This window comes from Rhodofomes roseus (assembly GCF_022264815.1).
Source record: "Rhodofomes roseus strain CIRM-BRFM 1785 chromosome Unknown C8Q71scaffold_7, whole genome shotgun sequence".
NCBI classification, from domain to species: Eukaryota; Fungi; Basidiomycota; class Agaricomycetes; order Polyporales; family Fomitopsidaceae; genus Rhodofomes; species Rhodofomes roseus.
The window spans coordinates 377,191-401,644 of NW_025952963.1; the positions used below are offsets into that span (position 1 = coordinate 377,191).

At 56.9% G+C, this 24,454-nt stretch overlaps 10 protein-coding genes across 10 annotated transcripts; 5 read left to right on the forward strand and 5 right to left on the reverse strand.

The window, feature by feature from the left end:
- The first annotated feature begins 32 nt into the window (after window positions 1-32).
- Window positions 33-2,150, forward strand: C8Q71DRAFT_750561 (Gtr1/RagA G protein conserved region-domain-containing protein). The gene is made up of 8 exons (XM_047923278.1): window positions 33-257; window positions 313-414; window positions 473-581; window positions 631-757; window positions 809-1,005; window positions 1,060-1,202; window positions 1,257-1,899; window positions 1,955-2,150. The coding sequence occupies exons 1-7, from the start codon at window positions 154-156 to the stop codon at window positions 1,696-1,698; spliced, it is 1,224 nt and encodes a 407-aa protein (XP_047780253.1). The 5' UTR covers window positions 33-153; the 3' UTR covers window positions 1,699-1,899; window positions 1,955-2,150.
- Window positions 1,781-2,663, forward strand: C8Q71DRAFT_524317 (uncharacterized protein). Its single transcript, XM_047919123.1, has 3 exons — window positions 1,781-1,988; window positions 2,040-2,149; window positions 2,221-2,663. The coding sequence occupies exons 1-3, from the start codon at window positions 1,908-1,910 to the stop codon at window positions 2,591-2,593; spliced, it is 564 nt and encodes a 187-aa protein (XP_047780254.1). The 5' UTR covers window positions 1,781-1,907; the 3' UTR covers window positions 2,594-2,663.
- A 339-nt stretch (window positions 2,664-3,002) lies between these two features.
- C8Q71DRAFT_524274 (uncharacterized protein) lies at window positions 3,003-5,813 on the reverse strand. Its single transcript, XM_047919122.1, has one exon. It carries the CDS (start codon window positions 5,764-5,766, stop codon window positions 3,067-3,069), a length of 2,700 nt encoding a protein of 899 aa, XP_047780255.1. The 5' UTR covers window positions 5,767-5,813; the 3' UTR covers window positions 3,003-3,066.
- A 2,168-nt stretch (window positions 5,814-7,981) lies between these two features.
- C8Q71DRAFT_856301 (transmembrane amino acid transporter protein-domain-containing protein) lies at window positions 7,982-10,877 on the forward strand (the record flags this gene model as incomplete). The annotated part of the gene is made up of 10 exons (XM_047927286.1): window positions 7,982-8,529; window positions 8,751-8,979; window positions 9,031-9,294; window positions 9,352-9,517; window positions 9,566-9,935; window positions 9,988-10,021; window positions 10,075-10,153; window positions 10,211-10,544; window positions 10,604-10,742; window positions 10,794-10,877. The coding sequence occupies 10 exons, from the start codon at window positions 7,982-7,984 to the stop codon at window positions 10,875-10,877; spliced, it is 2,247 nt and encodes a 748-aa protein (XP_047780256.1).
- A 213-nt stretch (window positions 10,878-11,090) lies between these two features.
- Window positions 11,091-13,489, reverse strand: C8Q71DRAFT_906170 (uncharacterized protein; the record flags this gene model as incomplete). Its single annotated transcript, XM_047928915.1, has 7 exons — window positions 13,275-13,489; window positions 13,094-13,219; window positions 12,993-13,041; window positions 12,798-12,938; window positions 11,530-12,748; window positions 11,420-11,471; window positions 11,091-11,371 (listed from the first exon to the last, which is right to left on the reverse strand). The coding sequence occupies exons 1-7, from the start codon at window positions 13,402-13,404 to the stop codon at window positions 11,091-11,093; spliced, it is 1,998 nt and encodes a 665-aa protein (XP_047780257.1). The 5' UTR covers window positions 13,405-13,489.
- A 305-nt stretch (window positions 13,490-13,794) lies between these two features.
- Window positions 13,795-16,357, forward strand: C8Q71DRAFT_705411 (nitrogen permease regulator of amino acid transport activity 3-domain-containing protein; the record flags this gene model as incomplete). The annotated part of the gene is made up of 6 exons (XM_047920444.1): window positions 13,795-14,668; window positions 14,717-15,140; window positions 15,194-15,349; window positions 15,397-16,116; window positions 16,175-16,280; window positions 16,331-16,357. 6 exons carry the CDS (start codon window positions 13,795-13,797, stop codon window positions 16,355-16,357), a joined length of 2,307 nt encoding a protein of 768 aa, XP_047780258.1.
- A 2-nt stretch (window positions 16,358-16,359) lies between these two features.
- Window positions 16,360-17,362, reverse strand: C8Q71DRAFT_705135 (NAD(P)-binding protein; the record flags this gene model as incomplete). Its single annotated transcript, XM_047920428.1, has 4 exons — window positions 16,360-16,753; window positions 16,806-16,945; window positions 17,002-17,044; window positions 17,100-17,362. The coding sequence occupies 4 exons, from the start codon at window positions 17,360-17,362 to the stop codon at window positions 16,360-16,362; spliced, it is 840 nt and encodes a 279-aa protein (XP_047780259.1).
- Window positions 17,363-17,640: 278 nt separating this feature from the next.
- On the reverse strand, window positions 17,641-20,273 carry C8Q71DRAFT_847145 (WD40-repeat-containing domain protein). The gene is made up of 5 exons (XM_047926655.1): window positions 19,781-20,273; window positions 19,674-19,730; window positions 18,575-19,618; window positions 18,130-18,519; window positions 17,641-18,078 (listed from the first exon to the last, which is right to left on the reverse strand). The coding sequence occupies exons 1-5, from the start codon at window positions 20,097-20,099 to the stop codon at window positions 17,996-17,998; spliced, it is 1,893 nt and encodes a 630-aa protein (XP_047780260.1). The 5' UTR covers window positions 20,100-20,273; the 3' UTR covers window positions 17,641-17,995.
- Window positions 20,274-20,778: 505 nt separating this feature from the next.
- On the forward strand, window positions 20,779-22,889 carry C8Q71DRAFT_524457 (S-adenosyl-L-methionine-dependent methyltransferase). Its single transcript, XM_047919125.1, has 9 exons — window positions 20,779-21,003; window positions 21,061-21,315; window positions 21,365-21,473; window positions 21,521-21,758; window positions 21,812-21,957; window positions 22,011-22,075; window positions 22,142-22,222; window positions 22,273-22,455; window positions 22,513-22,889. The coding sequence occupies exons 1-9, from the start codon at window positions 20,868-20,870 to the stop codon at window positions 22,722-22,724; spliced, it is 1,425 nt and encodes a 474-aa protein (XP_047780261.1). The 5' UTR covers window positions 20,779-20,867; the 3' UTR covers window positions 22,725-22,889.
- On the reverse strand, window positions 22,890-23,777 carry C8Q71DRAFT_524407 (uncharacterized protein). Its single transcript, XM_047919124.1, has one exon. It carries the CDS (start codon window positions 23,522-23,524, stop codon window positions 23,054-23,056), a length of 471 nt encoding a protein of 156 aa, XP_047780262.1. The 5' UTR covers window positions 23,525-23,777; the 3' UTR covers window positions 22,890-23,053.
- Window positions 23,778-24,454: the final 677 nt, after the last annotated feature.

Genomic DNA, 24,454 nt, shown 5'->3' on the forward strand with positions numbered 1-24,454 from the left:
CCCGCTAAGACGTCAAACACCCTGAGGCGCCCGCATCCGCCACTCGCACATCTCCGCGACGACGGCGCGGCCCGCCCCAGCCCGGCCGCGGTCCCGAGTGTCCTCGACGTCCGCCACGACGTCCTCCCCACCGTCCTCAACGCCCTCCACGACATGCGCCCCGAGTATGGCTCAACGTCCAGGACATCCTCACAGACAGATGGTCGCCCCAAGAGCGACGTGATGCGCACAAAGATCCTTCTCCTCGGCATGCGCAGGTGCGTTCCTGTCCCTCGCGCTCGAACGCACGGTGTTCATTGTTCCATCGTGCAGGAGCGGCAAGACGTCCATCCAGGAGGTACTGTTCAAAAATCTCCCCGCAAAGCAGACGTTCTACCTCGAGCGCACGACCCGACTTACGAAGCATACCTACGAGTGCGTGCATCTGTACCCGACTATATGCGCACCCAGACACGCTCAATCACCGTATTAGCACAGTGATACCTCTTGAAATATGGGACTGCCCGGGAGATATGAATCTGGACTCGCTGGATGTCCCGCTGTCCCAGTTCGCTACTCTCATCTTCGTTATTGACATTCAGGTGCGCAGGACTCTTGTCAGCATATACTGCTGTACTCACTGAGGTACAGGATCTATACCAACCTTCCATAACCAAGATCGTCAAGATGGTCATCGCTGCCTACAAGGAGAGCCCTCGCATCAATTTGGAGGTCTTCGTGCACAAGGCCGACACGCTATCCGAAGAGTACAGGATGGGTGCGTGCTATCTCCGCCTCAACCTAATCACGTTCTAAGAAGTCGCGCCAGACAACTGGCGATACACCCAACAGCGCATCCTGGACGAGCTCGGCGACATCTCTCCGGAGTACGAGCAGATGATACCCATCAACTTCCATCTCACGTCCATACACGACCATACCCTGCATGACGCTTTCTCACGCACGCTGCACAAGTCCATCGAATCTCTGCCCTATCTAGAAGACCTGCTCAATGTATTCTGTACTGTGAGTGTACATGCGGACATAGTGAGCGCCGCTGACATGACCGGCGTCGAACAGAATTCCCAGTCGTCGAAAGCATTCTTGTTCGACATTAACTCACGACTTTATGTGGCCACAGATGCGTCGCCCGTCGACGCGCCGACGCACAGTCTCTGTAATGACTATCTTCTCATGCTGAACTCTTTCGGATCATTGTATAAGTACGGTCTCTTCGTACAATCGTATCTGTACATGCTCACTCTGCTCTCCCCTAGATCTATCTCTGCAAGCCCTGCCCGCCACAAACCGCCAACCCCGCCACTCTTCACCACATCTCCCACCTCCTCTCTCCCAGCATCTCCCCGTCTCAGTTCGGGCTCTCACAGCACACGTTCCGTCCCCCGCTCCCCCCTCCTCTCCTACCGTGGCGCACCCGCACCTCCCCCCGTACTCGATCAGCCACCCTCTGCCAACGGCAAGTCCAAGGCACTCTTTTATCCGAGCGCGTCTACGACTCTCGCGCCGTCGGCGGTGGGCGTGCCCGCGGGCACGACACTCACGTACCACGTCGTGACGAGGCGTTTGGCGCTCCTCGCGCTGATCCCCACTGCAGTGTGGGAGCAGCGAAGGGGATTGGTGGAGTACAACGTCGTGTTCTTCAGGGAGGGTGTGCAGGAGATATGTGATGTGGAAGAGGAGGTCAGGGGCGGTGGGTAGAGCGAATGCCCTGGGACTTGTAGGTACCTCGCCTTTCTGAGTTGCATCACGTTTCCGGTGAGGCAGTCGGACTGAAGTCAGACGCTTGTTCGGTGGATGCACGACAGCACGATGATATGATAACAGGTAACGCTACATAGCATAAAATACAGCACGAAAGCTCGTCAACGCGAATAAGTTACGTATCCCTGCGTATCTATCGTAAGTAAATGACGAAGTCCATGCTCACTCACTGCTTCCCAAACGAATACGCCAGCACCTCCTGCGTCAGCCTGTACGACTCGTCGTGTGTACGCCCGATCCCATCGATGTACGGCAAGTCCGACGTATCGCCCTCCCAGCCATGCTCGCCATACGTGCCCTCGTCCGACAGCGGCGTCGGTGGGCCAAAGTCCGGATTCGCGACGATGAACCCGCGCCGCCCTCCGCGCTTCGCATCGAGCGCACTCAGGTACGCCTTCCGTTCACCCCTCTCCGACCGTCCGCGCGACTCGAGGCGCACCACCTCACTCATGTTCGTAGGCGCACCGGTAGCGTTGGGCGAGGACCCCCAGCACCCGCTGGCGCTCCCGCTCCCCGCGTCGCTCGCGTACCCCGCCGCAGTGTCCTGCGAACCCTCGCGCCGGTGCCATTGCTGCGGCTGCTGCTGCCTGTCCCTGCCACCGCTTGCTTCTATGCGCTTCTCGCGCCGAGCTTGCATGCGTGCGTAGCTCCGCCGGCGGTCCTCCATCCACGCCTCGTCGTCGTAGTCCTGAGACATGTACGAGGGAGAGGTCGTGGCGATCCCTGGGAGGCCCGGGGTGAAGCCTGCGACGGAAAGGATGTGCAGGATGGGCGCGTGCGAGCGCGTGGTGCGCATGCGGTGTGCGTACATGCAGGTAGACCTGGGTTGTGACGGTTAGCTTGGCGCGGGCGGGAGAGAAGGAGGCTTACCCAGGACCGAAGACGAATTCTCCGCCGAGCTGCGTCACGTCGCCGCCCCTCTCCCAGACGGGCATGCCCACGCGGATCGCGTTCTTGACAACCATGGCCAATCCACCTAGTGGTCCATGACGGATGTACTCGCCCCTCTCATCGTCTGGTCCTGAATCGGAGGTCTGCCGTGTCATACCGAAGGCGGCGTGCAGACGCAGAGTCGGGTCAGTGTACACTTGGAACGGACTGCGGAAGATCTCTGAATGCGATGTCAGCATGGTACATGGCCAAGTCAGAGAGTCGACTTACGCCTATAAGACTTGATCATGGCAGGTGAACCGAGTCCAACGATGACAAGGTCAATGCCAGCGCGCTTCAACTCCTCAGCGTTTACGTTCCTGACGATAGAGTACATGTAGTCCTGATCTGCCGGACACCTAAAGCGCAGTTCAGTCAAGCGACTCTCCGAGGAAGCGTGCTGTGTACGTACCAGAAATGCCTGATAAAACAGACGACCGTCCGCCTCTCCCTGAACAGGTCCGAGAACTGCACACGCAGCCCGTTCTGCGCAACGACGAACAGCGAGCCAGCGTGCTTGATCTGGTCCCGCGTCGGTATGGCGTACTCGTCGAACCTCAGGTTGCCCAGGAGCCGCTGCTGGCGCCGATCCTGCTGCTGCTGCTGCTCCCTTAGCGGCTGGTACGACCGCGCGCGACGGGGCTCATTCGAGTTGTCAGTGCGCGTGTACAGCTGCAGAGGCTGCGAGTTGGCAGACATTGTCGGTGACGGTGTCGCATGGTGCGGGACAGGCGTAGCTGGCGCGGTGTCATGGTGTCTGGTGTGGGACTGCGAGCCCTGCGTACTACTGTGCGCCGTCTCCTGCCTAGTGAGCGAACCGAAGCCTTGCAGCTGGTCGTAGCTCCGTCCACGGGTCACTGTTCCATGGTCCTGAGCAGATTGCGGAGAGCGCGCTCGGGATGCCTTTCTTCCAGCGGGTGTTTGCGCGCGGGAGGTGGCCTGAGGAGATCGCACGCGAGAGTGAGATGCATTCGGTGGCGGAGACTGAGCGCGGAACTCGGGTACCGGAGGAGGAGACTGGGCTCTGGCGTAGTCATGAGGCGGGTAGGAAGAATACTGGTAGGGCGTCTCGGGCTCTGGTGACTGAGGCCTGTGGTGATTGTACTGAGCAGGCGGAGACACGGGTGTGAGATTGCGCTGCTGTACTTCAGCGGCCGGGGTTGACGTCTGTATTGGGCCAGAGATCTGCGCAGTGCTTATGCGTCGCCTCTCGAGTGCCTTTGGCCGCGACTCCGTATACATTTCGGGTCGAGGGACAGGTGGAGGATGAGAGCGGATTTGCGGCACCGCGAACATGTATGGCGTCGAATCTGAGCGTTCTTCCCTAGTTGGCTCCCGCCTGCGCTGCCTGCCCTCCATTGGCGGTGTACCAGAGCGCATAGGTACGGTACGCTCCGTGGCGACATCATTGCGTATCACCGTCGGGACAGCATCGCGAGTCTCTCTGGTCGGAGCATGAGTGTGAGGTATGGGGGGCGCAGGGGACTTGGCTCGTGGCGTAGGAGCAGGAAGCGGCGTCGGCGGCTCAGAATGTTGAGGAGGGGAGCGCGGAAGCGGCGCGGGCTGCATCATACTGGTGTCCGTGGCAGGAGGGATTGGCGACACATAAAACTGCGGAGAGTCTGGTGGCGGAGGCGGGAGTGGCGAATTGCGATACGATGGACGATGGCGGTCAGGTGAAGGCGTGCGCGGGACGAGTGCAGGAATGGGAGGGACAGCATTGCGTGATTGCGAGCGCGGAGGAGTCGGCGGACGCTCCAGCAGCTGGAAGGAGTTGTCGGGAGTGGCCTGTTCTGGGGACGCTGCCCGCGATGAGATGATGGTGAGTGGACGTGTGTTACTAATTGTCGGTATCGCATATGTCTGCGTCGGTCTCCGTTCGGCAACACGAGGGCGCACTTCGCTGGTCTCCTGCTTCCTCTCCACAACAGAATTGTTCTCCTCTAGCACCGGGAAGCCCGAGAGCCGCCTCGCACTGCGCTCGGTCAAGGGTGGCTTCTCAGATGCCTTTGGCTGACGCGCCTCGGCAGGCCTTTCCTGATCCGCAGACCTGCGAGGAGGCTCCGCTACTGGCGCTGCATTCTGCATCGCCTGGACCGACACTGGGACCGGAGGGGCGCTATGAGGAGGTGGCTGCAGAAGAGTCAGCTCATGTGTCTGCGTGGACATCTCGTCCCCACTCAAGCCAGCGGTTGAACCAAACCCAGTGCCCCCCGTCATCGCGCTTCCGACGCTTGGGTTCGCACTACGCGCCATGGGAGGCCCGGCGTTCAGGTTGGGAAGCGTCGTCAACGCCAGGCTGACCTGACTGAGACTCTTCTTCGGGCGGTGCATGATGAAGCGCGACCCTTTGCCACCGTGTCCTGGATCGCTGTCCGCACCCCGGTCGCGGTTGTTAGAGATGTTCCTCGCGCGCGTCACCATAGCTGTCGGTGGAGGCAGCTTGGCTTGCTTATGCTCCTGAACATGCGGCTTCGCCTCCGCCTTCGCCTGTGGCTTCGGCGGCTGAACGGGCACGGACGACGCTGTAACGACCACAGACACACGTGCAGTTTCTGTAGAGACAGACGCGTCCACATGCTGTGGAGGAGGAGGTGCTTTACCTGCACGCCGACTAGACTTCGACGTGTTGCTCCCAGTCGAGGGCTTCTTCACCAGAAACTCGTGCACTGACATTATCTTGCTTCTCCTGCGGCTACCACCAGTGCCCGTGCTGGACGACCGGCGAAGCAACTTGCTCGCACTCAAGGTGCGCCTGCGCAGCGTCGACGTCTCCATTTCTGGCTCTGGTTGTGGTTGTGGTTGTGGTTGTGGTTCTGGCTCCGTTTCCGGCTCCGGCTCCGGTTCTGGCTCCATCTCTACCGTTTCCGGTACATGCGAGTCGACCAAGAGCCCAGGCGGAGTCGACACGGGGGAGGTCGAGCGCGAGCGCGAGCGCAGAAGCGGGAAGTCAGCACTCTGTATCGCGTCAGTCAGGGGTGTCTCCTCCTGCTGCACGACGACCGCGTGGTCATCGATATGTACAGTCTTCGGACGCAGGGCAGGCTGCGACGTGACGCGCGGGAGGTCCGGCATGGGGGAGCGCGGCGAGAGCGAGGCGGAGCGGCCGCGCGCGCTCGAGCTGCTCAGGCTGAGCGTGTCGTCCGGCGTCATCGGCGGCGTCGCGGACGGCTGCGATTGCGCCTGCTCGGGGATGTGCGCGTCGATGGTGGGCGAGTCCTGCGCATCCGAGACGTCGCTCGCGAACTGGTCGAAGATGTAGCCGTGCGACTGCCGGTCATCGTACATGTACTGTCGGACTAGGTCGTGCACCGTGTCGGTGTCGGACTTGGGCTCTGTGTGCGGTGTGGTGAGGGCCTCTGCGCTCGCGTTGGTGGGCGACACCTCAGCGAGAGGAGGCTCGATTTGGTCCTGTAGTTCTGCCTGGCTTGGGGGACGCGTGATATATACGGACTGCGACCGCCGACGGAGCTGGTACAGCGACTCTGTACGCTCTTCGGGCTCAGTATGCTGCGGCTCTTGGTACCGATGGACAGGAGGTACCGGGGGCAATTCCGCCTCGGAGAAGTAGGCCTTGGACTCTCGACCTGACTTGCTACGAGGACGTAGGGGTCGAGTCGGCCTGGTAATAGGTGTATCGGAGTAGTAACCTCCTGGAGCTTCCTGGAAGGGACGAGGGGGTGAGAGATACGCTGCCGAGTCCAGCCAGGGACGCGGAGGCGTATGGGGACCATGGTGGTCGGAGCTACTGGGGGGATAAGTTATGTCCAGACCTACACCAAGCACATCGGACGTAAGCGAGGGAAGGAATTGGCCCTGCGACGAGTCTTCTAAGCGAAACTGCAGCGCACTATTCGACGAGGCACGCTCGCGTAAGACCTTCAGAGGTGCGAAGGGGTCGAGGGGGTCCGGTACAGGGTAGCGCGGTGAGTAGGGGAACGCCGGTGGCGGCTTGCGCCTGACTCTCGACGACATCGGGGAGATTCGAGGGAAAGGATGGTAGGCGAGCTCCTGAGGGCCCAAGGAGTGGCCGTGGCGAGCAACGGCGCAAAGGAGGGGGAAGCCATAAGACTCGAACCGCTCGTGTAGGCCTGGCCGTTGCCTGATGTCTGCGACTTCTTCTGCCTCGTTGTATACGCACAACGGCGCCTCCGGTATACACGCGTTGGGTCGATGGAGCAAGGGTTATTCTGTCGGATGTGACGGTTTAGATGGGAAACCATCCCTACCATGGTATTGTGGGTCCACGACACAAGTATTCGCTTGTTTTCATGCATGTGGTATGACAAGATCCTTTCCTAAAGCAAGGAATTTGCAAGCGTAGCACTTGCCTGAGAGGGGCAATGAAGAAGTCTGCCATCGTGCGAAGACACGTTGCGGCATGATGGCTCTTGGCCCTGGGCCAAATGATCCCTGGCGCGCTTTATGAAGAAGCATTCAATGAAATGATAGACATGCCGCTAAAGATTTGACGGTCGGACGATTCGGAGATTGAAGGCGCGTCTCCAGAAAACCCATTCGGAAACACGAGGACCTAGTACGTGAGAAGACTCAGCTGTCGCATAGAGCAATTCCTAAGTTAGGACCAATACTTCAACTTGCTATTCCTGCATATGCAGAACTTCCCGCCGGCATCGGTTGCTCTGACGTTGACGGATGCAAGTTTGTACAGCGCCCACCTTCTGCTCGACCCCTGAAGGACACCGTCACTGAGTACGACGCCGACCAGCTGGGACAGCGATCCACTCAGTGCTGTGCAAGACCACAGGCGCGCGTAGGACTTGATAGACGGACACTTTTGCGCCAGGATATCATACACAGGCCGGTTGAGCGAAGTGGTAATAGCTTGGATATATTCGATGAGCTAGGACAGGGCACATAGGTAGTGGATAGCACGATGTTGAGAGTGCTGTTGCGGGTGACTGTCGCGGTTGTTGACGAGATGGTTGAATTTGGCGATGACCCCCACGCGATCACCACGCGATCGACGCCTGGCTTTCCTTTTCGGGAAAGTGTATTGACCGAGGCTTTGATTGAAAGCGTCCGTGATCTGGCGATTCTATTCGACCACCACTGGCGGATGCTGCTATGATGCCCTCACGAGGTGTGGAAGAGGACTAGCGCGACCTAGAAGTGGTGTTGCAAACGTCCAAGTGGGATGCTGGGGGACGGAGGCGTGGTGGCGGGCGGCCCAAAGGAGTCATGAGATTAGATCCGCTCAGCGGCTTGAAAGAGGCGCTCCGAGGGTCCTCCTCCACGTACCCTGCCTCTCTCTCTCTCGCTCACCACCATGTCCACACCTTCAAAGCCAGTCAATATCGTCAGTCCTCGCCAGAACAATGCAGAGCTTGCGGGCACACCCCCGACTACGCGTGCCATCTCTGGCTCCCCCAATCCTCGCGTCCTCCGAGCTCAGTATGCCGGCACCCCACCGCCGCCTAATATTCCTCGACGTGGAACACCCATAGGCACTCCCAGTGTAGCGGGTAGCTCGCCAATGCTCATGCCCGCTCCATTGGCAGGAGCGGGAGAGCCATCTTCTATGGTCTCTATAGGCGGTATCAGTGCGCGACGACCTTCGGGTGCAGGCACACCCGGGAGTGAGGTCAATGGGCTCGATGACCTCACTGACGAGGAGAAAGCCCGGATACTGAGACGGCATCTTGTTTCGCGTCAAGATCGTGGCGGCCCAGCAGGACAATCGTCTCGCGCGTCCGTGAGCGGAGGCTCAGATAACGGTGCAGTGTCGAAACGGTCGTCAACGTCGCACTTGCGAGCACAACGAGAAGAATCCGAAACCTTTCCCGTACCGTATCATGCACCAGGGGCTGACGTGACGTGAGTACCAACCACTTTCCACTTTTTCTGCATTGTCAGAGCGCGCACGACCTCGGCCTAGCTGTGAGAGTGTAGCTCAATTCGTACATGGTACATGCCTTTGTACTCTGGTCGGAGCCGGATTGCGCGGGTTGCACGCAGTGTTTAATTCCGGAAAGGCCTTCAAGTTACCACGTCCTGAACCTCTTCCTGAAAAGACAAGTACTGACCCTACAACACAGTCACAGCATCTACAAGTGGCAAGCAGACAAGCGTCGGCAAGCCGCACGTCCCCGCTCTGCGTCCTTCGCTGGCTCGACACGGTCCTCGGACCCTGCGTTCCAGCACATCCACGAGCCGGGAGGTTTCCGCAGGAACTACCTGCTCATGCGGCGCGGCGAAGAGGGTACTTCGGATTTGCCGCACGTCCCGCGCAACTTCATCGAGTTCCTCTATCTCTTTGGACATTTCGTAAGTGCCATCTTCCGGTTAAATTCATTGGATTTGTCTGATCCCTGGTAGGCCGGAGAAGACCTCGAGGAAATCGAAGAGGAGGACGAGTACCGATGGGATGACATGGAAGCCCAGGTCGAGACGCCGTCGCTCGCGGAGAGGGACCTCGCGGTAACCGCCCCCCTTTCCATTGGTCTGCCGCCGGAAACAAGTACGGACCTTCACAAGGCGAGCGAACGTTCGCCATTGCTTCCCCGTTCACGTTCGAGGAGAGCGAGGTCCGGCAGTGTGGGCCCGCACGGAGATGCGACGGTGACGCAAGCTGTGCTCATGGTCAGTACTGAAATCACCTCCTTGTTATTGGCTGGTGATCTGACTCCTCGACATCAGTTGCTGAAGTCCTTTGTTGGTACCGGTATTCTGTTCTTGGGCAAGGCTTTCTTCAATGGCGGTATCATATTCTCGAGCGTCGTCCTCACTTTCATTGCTTTGATCTCGTTGTACTCGTTCTTGCTGCTCGTGAAGACGAAGTTTGTGGTATCAGGCAGTTTCGGTGGTATGTGTCTCTCCTCCCAAATCAGGCCGCCGCTCAACCCCTTCGCAGACATCGGTGGAACGCTTTACGGCCCCTGGATGCGCTACGCCATCCTCGCCTCGATCACCATCTCGCAGCTCGGCTTCGTCTCCGCGTACATCATTTTCGTCTCGGAGAACCTGCAGGCATTCGTGCTCGCGATCACGAACTGCGCGAAGCTCCTTGGCATCCAGTACTTCATCCTGCTGCAGCTGTTCATCTTCCTGCCGCTCGTGCTGATCCGGAACCTCGCGAAGCTGAGCACGACCGCGCTCATCGCGGACGCGTTCATCCTCGCAGGCCTGATATATATCTTCGGGAGCGAGGCGGCGATCATGGCGGACCGCGGACATGCGGATGTGGCTTACTTCAATGCGAAGGATTGGCCCCTCCTGATCGGGTATGTGACTGGTTAAGGTGCGGGCGAGTGTGGCATGCTGATGACTGTGCAGAACGGCGGTGTTCTCTTTCGAGGGTATCGGCTTGGTATGTCGATATGAGATGCATAAAGCTCATGAAGCTCAGACCATCTTTGCTAGGTCATCCCGATCACTGACGCAATGAAGGAGCCTCGCAAGTTCCCTAAGGTCCTCACAGGGGTCATGCTGTTCCTCATGGGTACGATCGGCTAACTACATCTGTGCAAAATGACCGCTAACCATACCTTCCACTCAGTCCTCTTCTGTGGTGGCGGTGTCATGTCCTACCTCACCTTCGGCTCTGACGTGCAGACCGTCGTCATCGTCAACCTCGACGCGACGAGCAAGTTCACGCAGGCCGTCCAGTTCCTCTACTCGCTCGCGATCATGCTCTCCGTGCCGCTGCAGCTCTTCCCCGCCGTGCGGATCATGGAGAACGGCCTGTTCGAGCGCAGCGGCAAGGCGGACGCGCGCGTCAAGTGGACGAAGAACTGCTTCCGGTTCATCACGGTCGTCTTCTGCTGCGCGCTCAGCTGGGCGGGTGCGAGTGATCTGGATAAATTCGTGTCGTTCGTCGGTAGCTTCGCTTGGTGAGTGTGCGTCAATGTGCGCTTCGAGGCTAATGCTGATGCATGTCACTCTCCACTAGTGTTCCGCTCTGCTACGTCTATCCGGCGCTGCTGCACTACAAGGCCTGTGCCCACACGCGCAGGCAGAAGATTGCGGACATTGCTTTGATGATCTTTGGCATGGTCGCCGCCACTTACACTACTATCCAGACTGTTCGCGTACGTTGCACACCTCCTTTGGACTCGGTGTTTCGCTGACGACTGTTACAGCTCATGGTCGAGCCGGCTCCCGCTGTGCCACCCACGTTGGGAAACTGCGAGATCCCTGACGGCCTATTCACCGGAGGCAACTGAAGACCGTCCCAGATGCATGTTTCTTGATTTCACAGAGGGCAATGCATTTCATCAACACCATGCTTGACACAATAACCTATAGGAACTACACTACTTAATCTCTACGCGTCGTATTGTATGGGGGACACTTGCTCTACGGAGGAATAGAGATACAGTGTGTAAAGTAACAATCATGCAATCGTACCCAGCCCTCTAGTCGTCCACAATATCAATCTAAGCTGCAGGGCTGGAACTCATGGCGCGTGCCCCGGCCTTCCATCGATCAAGCCAGTCTAGCAGTCCTCGTGCCATCTCTCTGCCTTCCTTCCGTCTCTTTCCTGTCTCTCCTTCCTGTCGCTTCTTGGCTTTCGCGTCTTTGCCTCGCATGTATGCTTCCTGGACAGCGTCGGCCCAGTCGCCCTTCTCATAGCAACTCCTTGAGAGCTCGACCCCTACGCCTTCGGACCCGAGAAGCAAACGGAGACCGTGCTCTTCGATGAACAGCGGCCGCGGCACTGAAGGACGGGGTCAGTCGTGTTTCTGGCAGAGATGAACCTACGCACCGTAGACGAAGGGCGTGCAGGCGTCGACGCACTCCGAAACAGTACCATATCCCTGTAGAATGGCACCAACTTGAGTACGTTTCTGCCACTACCATCAATCTGCGTCTTACCAGTTTGCCCAACAAGGCATCTGCGACCGCGGTCAGATCGGGCATGTAGATATCGCGCGGGGCGACGTAGAAGCCCGGAGGGAGCTCTTCGCCATCCTCGCGACCCCACTCCTTCGACACGCCGCAGACGATAGCGATCCAACTTTCGTCTGGGAGCAGGCAAGGAAGCTCTTCCTCGAATTCATCTTCCGGCGCAGATGACCAGCCAGGATAATCGTCTTGGGCCTTAGCCTCCTGAGTTAACAAAGGAGAGGGAGGGATCATTTGCAGCATTGGGAGGGACACCCTTCTAGAAGACTTGCCCAACGGAGACGTGGGTACTGCGACAGGCGGTGCACCAGGGATTTTCAGCGGCGAAGTGCGAGCCATAGTCACCGGTTTGGGAGGAGGAAGGCCCGGAGACGCTACAACAGAGGGAGGACCTTCAGAGAGAGAAGAAGATCGCAGAAGTGTAGCGAGCCGATCTGGATCAGGGAAGTACTCCTTCGACATGTCAGACGGCTTGGAGAGTGCAACCTCGCGCGGAATTCCGTTGAGCGACTTCGTCATAGCTGTTGCGAATGCCCCAGGGGTGCCTACGCGTGAGGGAGAGCGACTGTGGGCACGACTACAAGGCTTGTAGAAGACTTGGCCCCCGAAAGAGACTATCAGGATCTTGGTCTTGTCAGGGTTGTGCAGATACGGAGGTACGCCAACGCTGTTGAGGAGACGCCTGCGGCCCTCGGCAGTATAGACAGTGGGACTTGGCGAGCGCACTAGCAGCGGGGCAGAGAGGGCGGCACGAGGGAGAGGTTTGTGACCATCGTGTTGCTCCAGAAAGTCTAAGCTTGGATGAAGTGCATAGGATGACGGGGACTGTTCGAGATGCATGGCGACCTCCTCAGTGAACATCCGTGTATTGAGGTCGACCCAGTTTGGAGATGGCAGTCCAGGTTCGATGGAGAACGACGGCATAGGGATAGCCCCAGGTAAGCGGAGAAGCAGGTCGGCACAGCGGAAGCCGGCTAAGATCTCGTCTACTAGAGGTGCCAAGATCTCTTGAGGAATTGGGATATCCGGTGGAAGAGTCATAGCCGCTTGTGTAGGGAGACTGTCAAAGAGCTCTGGTTCTGGCGTAGGAGGTGCATCGATATATGGAGTGGACAGGTAGCTGTACACCGAGTCGAAGGAGAAATTGCTTATCAGCACAGAGGGTATCCCAGCTTGATGAGCGGCCAGGCTGTTCACCCAGTCAATATAGGTCTACACGTCCTTCGGATTAGACATACCATCCAAGGAATGCAGCGTCGCTGAGAACGCAATCCGCGCCTATGTCCCTCAACCAGTGTGACTCTTCGAGGACTTTGCGGTCCTTCTTACTCAGGAAAGACTTGAGCGCCTCTACGCTCTTCTGGCGATCGACTCGATACCTGTGTAGCTTCATCAGATGTGCAGATGCATGCGCGTGTGCGCCCTAAACCCACGCCAATGGTTGGACGATCACAGGGTCGATATCTGCGTTCCTGTATGACACTGTACGTCGGGCAGCAGTCGCCTTAATTCAATATACGCAAAAACGACATACCGCCTGCAGCTATACTATCAGCGAACACCTGCTTCGGTGCTGACGAGACGATGTGCACAGTGGGCCGCGGGTCAAGACTGAGCAGATGGCGCGCGAAGGCGGACACTCGTGTAGCGTGGCCATATCCTTCAGTGAATGAGATAAGTAGAGTCAGAATTGGCAGCCGTATTCTGCAACGCACCATGCCCTGAACAGTAATATACCAAGTAACAGCTGCCCCGGACGCGTGGGATGGCGCCCCATTGAGGTCGTTGCTTAGCAGACGCAGCACCGCTTACTGCCGCGAGAGGGTCGAATGGCAATTGTGGCATCTTGAGGAGCGGGGTAAACAAGATGGTTGTACCACGTTGTTGCGGCAGCAGCAGAGGATGGTCTTGGCCGACAGGAACCAAGAGGAAGATGCTGGGTTGAGGTGAACGTGGACGACTGCCATAACCGTCGAGCCTCCTTCAGATCTCCGATCCAAGTTCACCCGTTTGCCACCGCCACAGCTGTCGGCGCTTGCGTTCAACGCGAAGTCCGTCGGTCAACCGGCCGCCACCGTCCACGTTCCTTCCGTGAGTACAGAGTTCCAAACCCCGAATACGAACCCGACTGAACATGCATTCTTACCCTCGATAGTAGGTGAACTTCAACTAAAACCATTCGTAACTTGAGGTTCTACAGTTCTACTTCCCCCGTCGCGGCAAATCACGCGAGGAATGAGCGAAACACTGATTGCTCTATTGCTGGTCACTTCCTCGGCGAAAGGATCCAGCCTGGTCTACCGTTGGCCTCCTTCACCCGAGTCTTCTCCCAGGCTCGCACGTCCAAAGCTGGACCACGACGTCACATGTATCTACGGAGACAACCCATGGCGTGCAGCCAATGGCTCCGAAAACCCACCCGAGAACAGGGTCTGTCGTGACACCCCTGGCTACGAAGATGAAGGCTACCTGTGGCAGAGGCCAAGGGCGTCCCGTCATAGGTCGTCGTCGGTGTCACATTCGCGTTCGCATCCGACTTCGAGGAGAGCATCGCCAGCACCAGACATGTCAGCTTCGTTCTCCGGTGGTAATCCTGGGCTTCCTCGCGACGACGAGTACGACACTGTGCTTGGGTTTTCTGCAGAACTCCTCGCTGGGTTGCTTTGTCCTCAGAGCTCCATGTGTCACCAGAAGTTCGAATTCCTCGTCGATGACTTGGCATTCATCGGACACCCCGTTTGTGCAGAGCCCGACGGCTCTTGGAGATTTAAACCTGAAAAGTCGAAGCTCATGCCCCGCGGACGAGGTTCAAAGAAGGGCGAGGCTCCTCAGCCTGCAGAACCATCGCTCACGCCAGACAGGATGGAACGCAACAAGCGGCCCCTCCCAGACTCAACCTGGCTCCAGACTTTCCACCTCGTCCTGGTACTTGACCGCCCGGACCCATCATCCTCTACATCTGGAACGGTGTGGAAGTATTTCGACACGATCTACGAACAAATCGCGTTCACCGTGACCGCTGTTCTATACCAAGAACAGGTGTTACACAACTTCGTCGAGGACGAATGCGACACTCTCGGATCCCTCAGAGATGAATACTCCAAGAAAGGTATGAGTTATGTCTTACTTGAAGTATGCTGGGCTTACACACGACAAGGCGTACCATTCGCTGAATATCTTCGGGAAGCACTCAATGTGTCATCGCTGGCGGCATCCATGAAGACCCTCTACGAGGCCATGAAGGAGAGGTCAATCGCTCACATAGTCATTCACGACCTACCACTTGAGCTACAGCTTCCCCCTTATCTTGATAACCTGCTGCATGCTCAGGACGAATGCGACTTCGACTTGTTGGACCCACGCAGCGAAGATGGACTGCCCAACCCTTGGGGGAGCATGAGCGTTGGCTGGCGACTGCCTGCGTTGAAGCCCTGGAAGAGTCTTCTCCGCTTGGACAACGAAGATGAGCGTGGGGACGATGAGCTCTACAGGAGGCTCAGGGCCCCTCAGCTCACAGCCGAAGACAACGAACTTGCTGAACAGCTTGTAAGATTCTTGGAGATCGCGAACGTCACTCTATCGTGCGTATGCTGTGATTCCACTACTTATTGGTAGACTCACTGACAGATCGCAGGCTCGCGGACATGGCTAGCTTGCTCGACTGGGATCTTGAGTCGCAGGTCTACCCAACCGTACGTTGGCTAGTCCACCATCGACGAGCCAAGGTGGTCGATATCGTTCACCCCGGCTTGAGAACCATCTTCACCGTGCCTCCCAGATTCAACGCACCGTACGTAGCTCAGCTTGTTTGTCGCAGCTCGAGCTCACCAAATCTAGGATATCCCAGTTGACCGCTGACTTCGACCACAAGTTCGCGGAAACCGAAGTTCCCCCTCTCCCAAAGATACTTTCCATGGTATCCATGTCAACACATCAACAGAGCGCGAACCACTTTTACGGGGCTATAGTTCAATCGCGAGAGCGGATTCCATTGTACCACGACGTCGTCGTGTGGATGCTCAAGCACGACCTCCTCATCACTCTCCACCTGCGCATCCGCATCGTCGCCACGGAGGAGCTCAAGCATCGCGTTCGGATGAAATACGAAATGGCGCGCGCGAAGCGGGAGCGCATGCAGGCGAGGACCGCACCGTCCGGGAAGGAGTCGAACTCGCACGACTCCCAGAAGACTGTGGAGTCGAAGGAGGCTCCGAGTTTCGAGACAGCCTCGGAGTCGAGCCCCGGTACGAATTGGCTGTCGTTCTCGCCGAAGACTGCGAGGGCGCTCGCAAGGCGACAGTCTGTCGGGGCGCGCAGTCAGCAAAACACCGAGGATCATTCCGATGTAGCAGAGAAGAATGCAGAAGATGGCTTTGAGGAAGACGTAGGTTCGTCAGGCGCAGAAGATGTTGAAGACTGGTATCGCGGCTATGGAGATGATAACAACCCGTATTCTTCTATGATCACTGACCCTGCGCGTGCTTCTCGACTAGAGAGACGCTGGCTGGCCGCTATGTCGGAAGGCAAGGATCCCTATATCGCGACACGTTTTGAGAAGTGCGTTCCTCCGTGGAGATGCGCTACTTCAGTGACTGACAGCACGACTGTCCATCAGGATCAACCAATACTTCGACGGCAAGTGTACGGATGATGAAATCCTCTTCAGAGCGGATATATCCAGAAAACAGCTACGAGAGGTGCTGCATCATTATGATGAATATGTAAGGATTTCTCTGTACAAAAGCGGGAGTGCACTCACGTCCGACGACAGCTGCAAACATTCCTCCACCCATCATAACTTCATGGCACCCTATGAACCCAGTCAAGCAGCCGTTCCGCCTTTGAGCAGTCGAAGAAGCTCTTTCTCCCGCTCAGATCATGTCCATCTCGTATCGGCACGTCCGGCCAAAACTGATCTTTCAAACCCATCGTCTCCTCGTTCGTCGCTATGTCTGGCGCTGCGACGAAGAACCTCTCGTGCCCTGACCATTTACCGGTTTCCCCGAATACCGCCAGCAAGAATGCCTCCGCACCGGAGTCCTCTTGCACCCAGCCCCAGAGGTCTTTGGCTCTCCTTGCTGGATCGTCGCGCGTCGCGGCCTCGCGTGTGGGGACCGACCAGTGCAAGCGAATGCTAGCAACACGCATAGAAGGGTATCGCCGCACGATCGCGTCCGCTTGGATCTCACAGATCCTGAAAAGACATCGTCAACGCCCGGTCAGCTCGGAATGAGTGCATTTTTTACAGTTTCGACAGGCCGTATGGCTCGTCCGGTTCAGCGGGGTGGTCCTCGTCGATGGGGAAATATTCGAACTTGTTTTGCACGGCGAACACGAGGGTAATCACATTGACGGAGGAGGCTTGAGCGATCCTGTTAATTCCTAGCTATTTGGACACTGACACTTAGCTCCTCGTATGACCTGCTCGTCGTGTTGTCTCACCTCTGCTGCAGCGCGCAAGACATTCCATGTTATAGTCACGTTGCTGATCAACAAGAATGAGCTTTTAGTTCATCACGGAGTTGATGCGACAAGCCTACGTGTTGTGGGTCGTAGCCACATAGTCTGCAGGCCATCGCACGCCAGCAAGCTGAATAACTCCATCGCATCCTCGTATTGCCTCCAACGTTTCATCGTAGTCTCGCAGGTCTGCCTGGACGAACTTGAAGTTTGGATCTGCGTTGAACTCCACGTCCTTGGCCGGTGTCATGTCAATGCCTACGACGGAGTATCCCTGCTTCAGGGCGACGATCACGACGCGTTTCCCGACGTCCCCCGTGCATCCCGTCACAGCGACTTTCATGGTGTGCGATGGTAGACGATGCGTTCGTGGCGAGCGGGAGAGCTCCAGTATGTCCGAGTTTAGATAAGATGAACAGTCTGGTCATGAGGTTACATTAAGAGCAGGATGCGGACTACCGGCCCCGGCGAAGGCTCGTGGGTCAGGAGGCTCAGGAGCACCTATCAGCAGCGTATTCCAGTGCTATCTCAGCCAAGTCACCGAGGTTCCTCGAGAGGGCCATCGATAAGTAGCATGCTCGGTCACAGTCCCTGTGAAGTAAGCCTGTCTGGAGAAACCAGGGCCATGTCAAGGATCAATTGCGAAGAGAAGACGGTTCACTGCGTTGAATCACCAGCAGGTGCACAATGGTCAAGTAGCACACGACAAAAGCAAAGCGACCCAGTGCGATACCCACTTCCTCCGGGACCCACGCAATATTTTCCGTCATGCGCAATAGAGTGGTCAAGTACTAAGCACACGACAAAAGCAAAGCGACCCAGTGCGATACCCACTTCCTCCGGGACCCACGCAATATTTTCCGTCATGCGCAATAGAGTGATTGAGAAACACGGTACGTCTGAACAATACTTATACATGTCGAGCAATCGTCGCGTTGAACACTATTACATTTGCAGGCAGTTCCACTCGGAGTCCTTACCAGTAATCTCCTTGCACGGTAGCCTGGCCATACGCAGGTAATTGGGTCGGGTCAGGATCCTCCTTGAATGCATGTCGATCTAGTCGAGGTGTCAGATCACATAGACCAACATCACTGCACCTGTACTTACAGAGCCTATGCTCGCCTGCATCGAAGGCGTAGCCGAAATAGCGTTCGTTGTGATACGCTTTCTTTGGCCAGCACCGATCCCATTCGTCCTCTTCATCGTCGTCCATTTGTCCCCCATCCTCGCCTATCACGTCTTCGTCTGGGCCAACTGCAGGGTCGTCATGACGCTCGATGTCAGCCCACCTAGGGATACGAGCGTGCCGATAGTCATGGGTGAACCCCATGCGGTCCATCCGCTCGCATTCGGTCGCTGCATAGAGCGTGGATCGCTTCGGGTCCCAGGCCATGCTGGCTACGGCGTTGTTTCCGGTGGCTAGCTCGTACACCGCCTTGCGCGCACGGATATCCCACATCTTGATCTGCTCGCTGTTCATGCCTCCAGTGAACAGAGCTGCCATGCGCACGGGTAAACATCTATTTGCAACAAGTCAATCAGGTGCACGTACTGGGCACTCCATCCGGATAAATGAGGACGACCGAAGAACAATACCCCGATTCGTCTCCGTGGTTGAAGGTGACGACTGGGAGGGGCTGTCGCACATCGAACAGACGCGCATAGCCGTCACTGCCACCCGTCATAAACGCATTGGGGTCGCCGTCGCTAGTAGATATGTCCAGTACATCTCCGCCATGGCCCAGGTATCGCGCCACGAATTGCCCACCGTGCTCCAAGTCAATCGACGTGCATACATACGTATTATCGCGGTGCCCGCTAGTCCCGCAAATCATGTGTCCGCTCGGCGCGTGGCGATGCCAGACAGCGGGGTAGAACTTTGAGTCTGCAAAGGCGATGGACGTATGTGCGGTGCTCCCATTCGAGTCCTCAATCTCCGTCCCGGTGTCATGATCGCGCGAGCTGTCCTCGTAGTTGAATCGCCGCTTCCCAATACGCTTCTGATTGGGCCCATGTTCTTCCAGAGTATCCAAGTTCCACACGTATGCCTTGCCTTTTCCTGCACGGACGAGGCGTCCGTCAGGGAGGACAGATATGCAGCCGGCACAGTTGTCGCAGTCGAGGGTGTGGACTGGAGGAAGTTTATCGTGGCGTGACGCATCAGGGCCCAGCGCCCAAGAATACGACTTGACTCTGTAGCTGTCTGCGACGAAGACCAGCTTTCGCTCCTCGTCCATCGCCATTGTGTATGCAACTTCGGAGAGACCAGGAGAGATGCTCCTTGATTCTTGCATGTGGTCGTCACGACCTGGGAAGTAGCAAGTCAAGATGGGATCCCGGTTCTTCCATCCGCCCGCCCCCATGACTGCAAGACAAGTCTGCCCGGACGACATCAGCATCCTCGAGGGCGATGCGATACTGTCATCAGTGATCTCGCAGCGAGCTTGGTAGATAGCCTGCGCAAGTGGCATAGCGTCGGTCACCGACGTCACGACACCCGAACGAAAGCGAGAGAGACGGGTGCTTTTAGCATGGGGTTGCATGTGCGGACTCCAAGGAGCAGGCCCCCTTAGTTCAGCAGGGATCCCGCCAGCTCCTGTGGGAAGAACTTCTGTCAAGCGTAGTCCAAGAAGGACGCATCCGCTACGAACCATTGCGAGTAAAGTGCTTGCCGAAGAGAGATACGAACTCATCCAAGAGTCCTTGGCCTGGTAGGGTTAATGGACGAGGGTCGCATTTTCACAGCTCAGGAGCTCACCAAAACCGCGAACTCCCATCCTATCTTCTACCAAATCCGAATCACTCCCGTGAGCGAACGATGGCAAAAAGTCAAACAGCCCGTCCCCGCCATAGGCGAGATTGACCCCTTTGTTAAGGATGCTTTCCGCCTTTGCTATGATTTTATTCAAGTCGTCTGCGTTCTGTGTCGAAGCCTCGCGGACGACTGCGCATACTTGCTGTAGAGTCTGTTTCAAGGCTGCCCCGTCGTCACGGTCATCAGAGGTGTCGTCCATACCGCCATCCAGCGTGTCTAGACGGTTGCTGAGATCATCAAGCTGATCGATCCACTGTGGCATTATGACACTTGGGCCAAAAGTGAGAGCAGCTCTGCAGTGTTGAGGGAGATGGTATCGGAGACTTAGAGATGGACTCAGGATGGACTCGCGATGCACACGAGGCACGCGCCGCACGGGTTTCTCCTCCAAAGAAGGCAACTTTACGTCGCGCCTGTGGCGACGCACTCAATGCTCATGCATGTCCTCCGCGTCGGAGGCGTCCCTCTACCCCACACCGTCCCTAGCTTCTGATGTACGCATCGACTTCAAAACTCCTTGTAGCGTTAACGAGACTATGTTTTCCCTGATTGTTCTTGTGCGCGTTCAGAAACTGTGCAGCCCGAACCTGGCACCCTTGCGCCTATCGAGATCCTCAGTCAGGTGACCCAACAGACAAAATTCCTGGTGACAGCGAGCGCCAGTGTTCGACCCATCCCTCCCCGTGTCGTCGCCCATCGCGTCGACCACATATTGACATCGTGTATGAGTATTGGTACGTGTGCTTCACCTCACAACTCGCGACGTGGACATGATGTCTCTTTGCATACTTATCTACATTGTCCGATTGGGTCAACCCAGTTATGAAGACGAAGCATACACTGATCCTCCATTTACCTCGATCCGATGTCATAGGACCTACGCTGACTCGGCTACACACAGATCATTCTCAAGACAATTCTGCGCCTGAGGGAGCTGTGCTAGGGCCCAATTTGCTCTACATTGTCGTGTACACTCAGCTCTGTTAGTCCTCCATCAGGCTGACTTATGCCTCTGTATTAGCACTACACAATGAATTTCTACTTTGAGGCAGCCAAAGTACTTGACAAGCTTGACTCGAAGAAGGGCTCGATCAAGAGCATCATCGCCACGGTAGCTGAGAAAGACAGGAGGCGCACAGCGGCGTTGGTCATCGAGACCCTCAAGTGTGAGGCCCGTGGTTACACTCGGCGATTCACGTCTTCGAGCTGACCCTGTTTGATAGACAAACCTGTCTTGAACGAAGTAATTGATGCCGCGAAGCTTCTGAAGGAAGAGCGCAAGATCACGTCCCGGAACCTCGCGCTACTGCTGATACATGACCTCTTACTCGCCAATGGCATACAGGCAGGGGATGGGCCCGTCAAACAAGGCATTCTACGGCACAAGACCAGACTCCATAGCGAGTTCACGCGGATCAAGATCAAGCGGGGCGCGAAGACGAACGCAGAACTCGCGCAGACCGACGACTCCAGAGCCGGTCAGTCTACTGGTACTGGAGTTTGCCCTAGGTGCTGACCTCCCGGCAGCGCAAATACCACGTTATGTGCGAGTCAACCGGAATTGCTGGACGACGGAAAAAGCGGTCGAGACATTCGCATCGCGTGGCTACGAGCTCGCTGACCCGCTTTCTTCATAGTAAGATTCCCAGACGCCCCCGCGTTCGCCTATTGATCTGACTGCAGCAAGGCGTTCGCCAAGGATGAACACATCCCTGACCTCCTCGCCTTCCATCCCCAAGTGCAGTTCGCCGAAGACGCCTTGTACAAGGAAGGCAAGATTATCTTACAAGACAAGGCCTCATGTTTTCCTGCACACGTTCTCGCCCCGCCAGCCGATGAAGGCTGCCATGTCATTGATGCTACTGCCGCGCCGGGAAACAAGACTTCGCACTTGAGTGCGTTGATGGGCAACAAAGGCAGAGTAAGTGTCATGTTCTTCACTGATATTCGCAGTGAACTGATCTCTAGCACAAGTTATACGCTTTTGAGCGCGACCGCAAGCGCTTCTCAACACTGAAGATGATGCTCGCCAAAGCTCGGTGTAAGAACGTTGAGGCCGTCAACGCGGACTTCCTCACGACGAGTCCGACCGATGAGAGATACAGCAAAGTGACCCATATGTGCGTTGCCGGACCACGCTGGGCAGATTGGCTTGTGCTTACCGTACCGTCAGCCTACTCGACCCCTCATGCAGTGGATCTGGCATCGTGAACCGAATGGATCACTTGCTGGAGTCGGGTAGGTGTCCCCGTTGTCATATCAGACAGCCCAGACATGCTGATACACGTCTTACTAAAACCATAGATACGCAGGAAGACGAAGGACAGGACCGACTGGCGAAGCTCGCCGCGTTCCAACTCATGATGATCAGACACGCCATGAAATGTAAACCTCACCTAGCTCCGCCATCGTTAGACTACTGACCACATTCACAGTTCCATCAGTGAAGCGAATCGTCTACTCAACATGCAGCATCCACGCCATCGAGAACGAGCGGGTGGTCCGGCAGGCGCTCGAGACACCTGAAGCAACTGATGGACACTTCGCCCTCGCTCCGCTGGCGGATGTCCTCCCGACATGGAGACGGCGAGGCCTGGTCGAGGAGATGAACAGTCCGGGTATGTTGCCTACTAAGCGACATTGCGATGCGCCTCTGATCGTCAACTGAGTCGCAGATGATGCACAATCGCTCGTGCGGTGTTCACCGGATGGAGATGCGACGAACGGGTTCTTCGTATGCTTATTCGTAACGAAACATGACGGCGGCGGAGGCGCAGCTGCCGTAAAACAGAAACGGCGAATCGACGATGAAACCACCGATACAACACGTAAGAAACGCAGCAAACACAGGAGAAAGGAGGCCAGCGGTGCAGGAGAATCGTCGTGACCTTGATTGTACGTGCGGAGTCAATACCAGATTTTATTCGTCGCAGGTTACATATCGCCAAACGCTATAGTCAGAAAAGTCGGGGCTACATATCGGACAAGAGCGGAAGCGGTCGACTGCCCGTGTCAGTTGGCGATGGTCAGTTTTATCGCAGACGAACCTCATTGCAGTCTCGGTGATGACGGCAACGGGAATGGGGCATGAGCGGGTGTAGTAAGAGCTGTGAACGAGCTAGAGTCGACAACAAGACCTGGGGAGAATGGGGAGGTCGTGGAACGATGGGAACCGGGGGTTAGACGGGGACGAGGAGCGTCAGAGCGAAAATCGGATCAGTGTGAAGGGGTACCGGTCTGCTGCTGAGCGTATTGACCCTGGTAGTACTGAGCGTAGTTGGCTGAGTAGTCCTGTTGAGGATAGTAACCGCCGGCTTGACCACCTCCGTATCCGCCTTGAGCACCCCATTGTTGGCCCTGGGGGGCGCCGTAGCCGGCGCCGTAACCGCCGTAACCCTGGGGCGGGCGATAGCCGTTGTTCTGCTGAGGAGGCACGGCGCTGCTCTGCCAGACTTCCGGGCGGCGCCAGGGAGGGATGTTAGAACCGCCGGCAGTGATATCGTGACCTGCGCTTCCCATCCAGGAATTCTTGGGGCCGTCTCCAGGACCCTTCCCGCCCTCTCCGAGCTCCGCCATCAGACTTGCGTACTCGGAGTCGAAGCCACCCTTTGTAACCGCCATCGAGTTAGAAGGAGGTGCGTTATGAATGGCGTTAGGGTCCCTGTTAACTTGACAGTCTCGAGCCATGTGCCCTGCGCTTCCGCAAACGCGGCAGATGATGTTGGCCGTGAAGTTACGCTGCTCTGGGCAGTCGTACTTCCGGTGGCCAACGCCACCGCAGTTCTGACAGATCTGGTTCTCGTCATCACGAAGAGTTCCGTTTAGTGCAGCAAGCTCGCGAAGCTGGTTACGCTTATGATCGTTCTGACCCTCGGGGGTCGAAGCCGCCTGTATGTACAGTCATCAGAGGAAAGTCGACGAATGCGAATCAGAAATGAGCACGTACCGTCTCGATAACCTTGTTGATCAGCCTAACACAAAGAGTGACTTTGTCGTCTGTGTCAGCAGTGACAAGACAGTGAAGATCTTCCTCGGCGTCTTCAGCGTACTGTTCTGGCCTCGCTTTGCCCTCCTTCACACTGCCCTTGCCTCGAATGCTAATCTTTGCACCGCTATCCCTCTCCATCTTCTTGAGACTGTTGCCACGGGGGCCGACAAGGAGACCAAAGAAGTTAATCTCCGGGAACTCCTTCACGGGGATGTACACCTTCTCCGAAGGGCGCTGGGAACGCTTCTGCTGGTGATATTCGACAGGGGGTCTGAAGTTGGGATCGTTCTTCATAGCACGATCAACGAGACGGATGCGTTCATCTTCCAACTTCTTGCGGTAGCGGACTTCCCTGGTGTTAGTCCGGCGACCATGTGAGTCATAAGTTGGCGGAGGGGATGGAGATCTAGAACAGGCGTTTGTGAGATGAACAGCCCGCATATACAGACAGCTGCGTACCTCTCGCGCTCCGGAGGAACGAAGTCATTCAGTCTGAGCTTACGATTGATCTCTTCCAGCCTAAGGTGGATCGCGTAGTTGTCCAGCTGCGCCTGGGAGACGCCGTTGGCATTGATAGCCGTCGGCAGTCCCGGAATGTCGGTCTTGGCTTCACCCCAGCGACTACGGCG

What these genes read in the sequence shown, in the direction of transcription:
- C8Q71DRAFT_750561 (XM_047923278.1), top strand. Translation starts at nt 154, where the DNA reads ATGCGCCCCGAGTATGGCTCAACGTCCAGGACATCCTCACAGACAGAT. An exon ending in CTTCTCCTCGGCATGCGCAG is followed by an intron (nt 258 to 312) that starts GTGCGTTCCTGT and finishes TCCATCGTGCAG; the next exon opens with GAGCGGCAAGACGTCCATCC. An exon ending in TCTTCGTTATTGACATTCAG is followed by an intron (nt 582 to 630) that starts GTGCGCAGGACT and finishes ACTGAGGTACAG; the next exon opens with GATCTATACCAACCTTCCAT.
- C8Q71DRAFT_524317 (XM_047919123.1), top strand. Translation starts at nt 1,908, where the DNA reads ATGACGAAGTCCATGCTCACTCACTGCTTCCCAAACGAATACGCCAGC. An exon ending in GCCTGTACGACTCGTCGTGT is followed by an intron (nt 1,989 to 2,039) that starts GTACGCCCGATC and finishes TCGCCCTCCCAG; the next exon opens with CCATGCTCGCCATACGTGCC. An exon ending in TTCGCATCGAGCGCACTCAG is followed by an intron (nt 2,150 to 2,220) that starts GTACGCCTTCCG and finishes TCATGTTCGTAG; the next exon opens with GCGCACCGGTAGCGTTGGGC.
- C8Q71DRAFT_524274 (XM_047919122.1), bottom strand. Translation starts at nt 5,766, where the DNA reads ATGCCGGACCTCCCGCGCGTCACGTCGCAGCCTGCCCTGCGTCCGAAG.
- C8Q71DRAFT_847145 (XM_047926655.1), bottom strand. Translation starts at nt 20,099, where the DNA reads ATGCCACAGTGGATCGATCAGCTTGATGATCTCAGCAACCGTCTAGAC. An exon ending in TTATCCGGATGGAGTGCCCA is followed by an intron (nt 18,520 to 18,574) that starts GTACGTGCACCT and finishes TGCGCATGGCAG; the next exon opens with CTCTGTTCACTGGAGGCATG. An exon ending in TGCAGGCGAGCATAGGCTCT is followed by an intron (nt 18,079 to 18,129) that starts GTAAGTACAGGT and finishes CACCTCGACTAG; the next exon opens with ATCGACATGCATTCAAGGAG.
- C8Q71DRAFT_524457 (XM_047919125.1), top strand. Translation starts at nt 20,868, where the DNA reads ATGAATTTCTACTTTGAGGCAGCCAAAGTACTTGACAAGCTTGACTCG. An exon ending in GGTCATCGAGACCCTCAAGT is followed by an intron (nt 21,004 to 21,060) that starts GTGAGGCCCGTG and finishes CCTGTTTGATAG; the next exon opens with ACAAACCTGTCTTGAACGAA. An exon ending in GGATCACTTGCTGGAGTCGG is followed by an intron (nt 22,076 to 22,141) that starts GTAGGTGTCCCC and finishes CTAAAACCATAG; the next exon opens with ATACGCAGGAAGACGAAGGA.
- C8Q71DRAFT_524407 (XM_047919124.1), bottom strand. Translation starts at nt 23,524, where the DNA reads ATGGCTCGAGACTGTCAAGTTAACAGGGACCCTAACGCCATTCATAAC.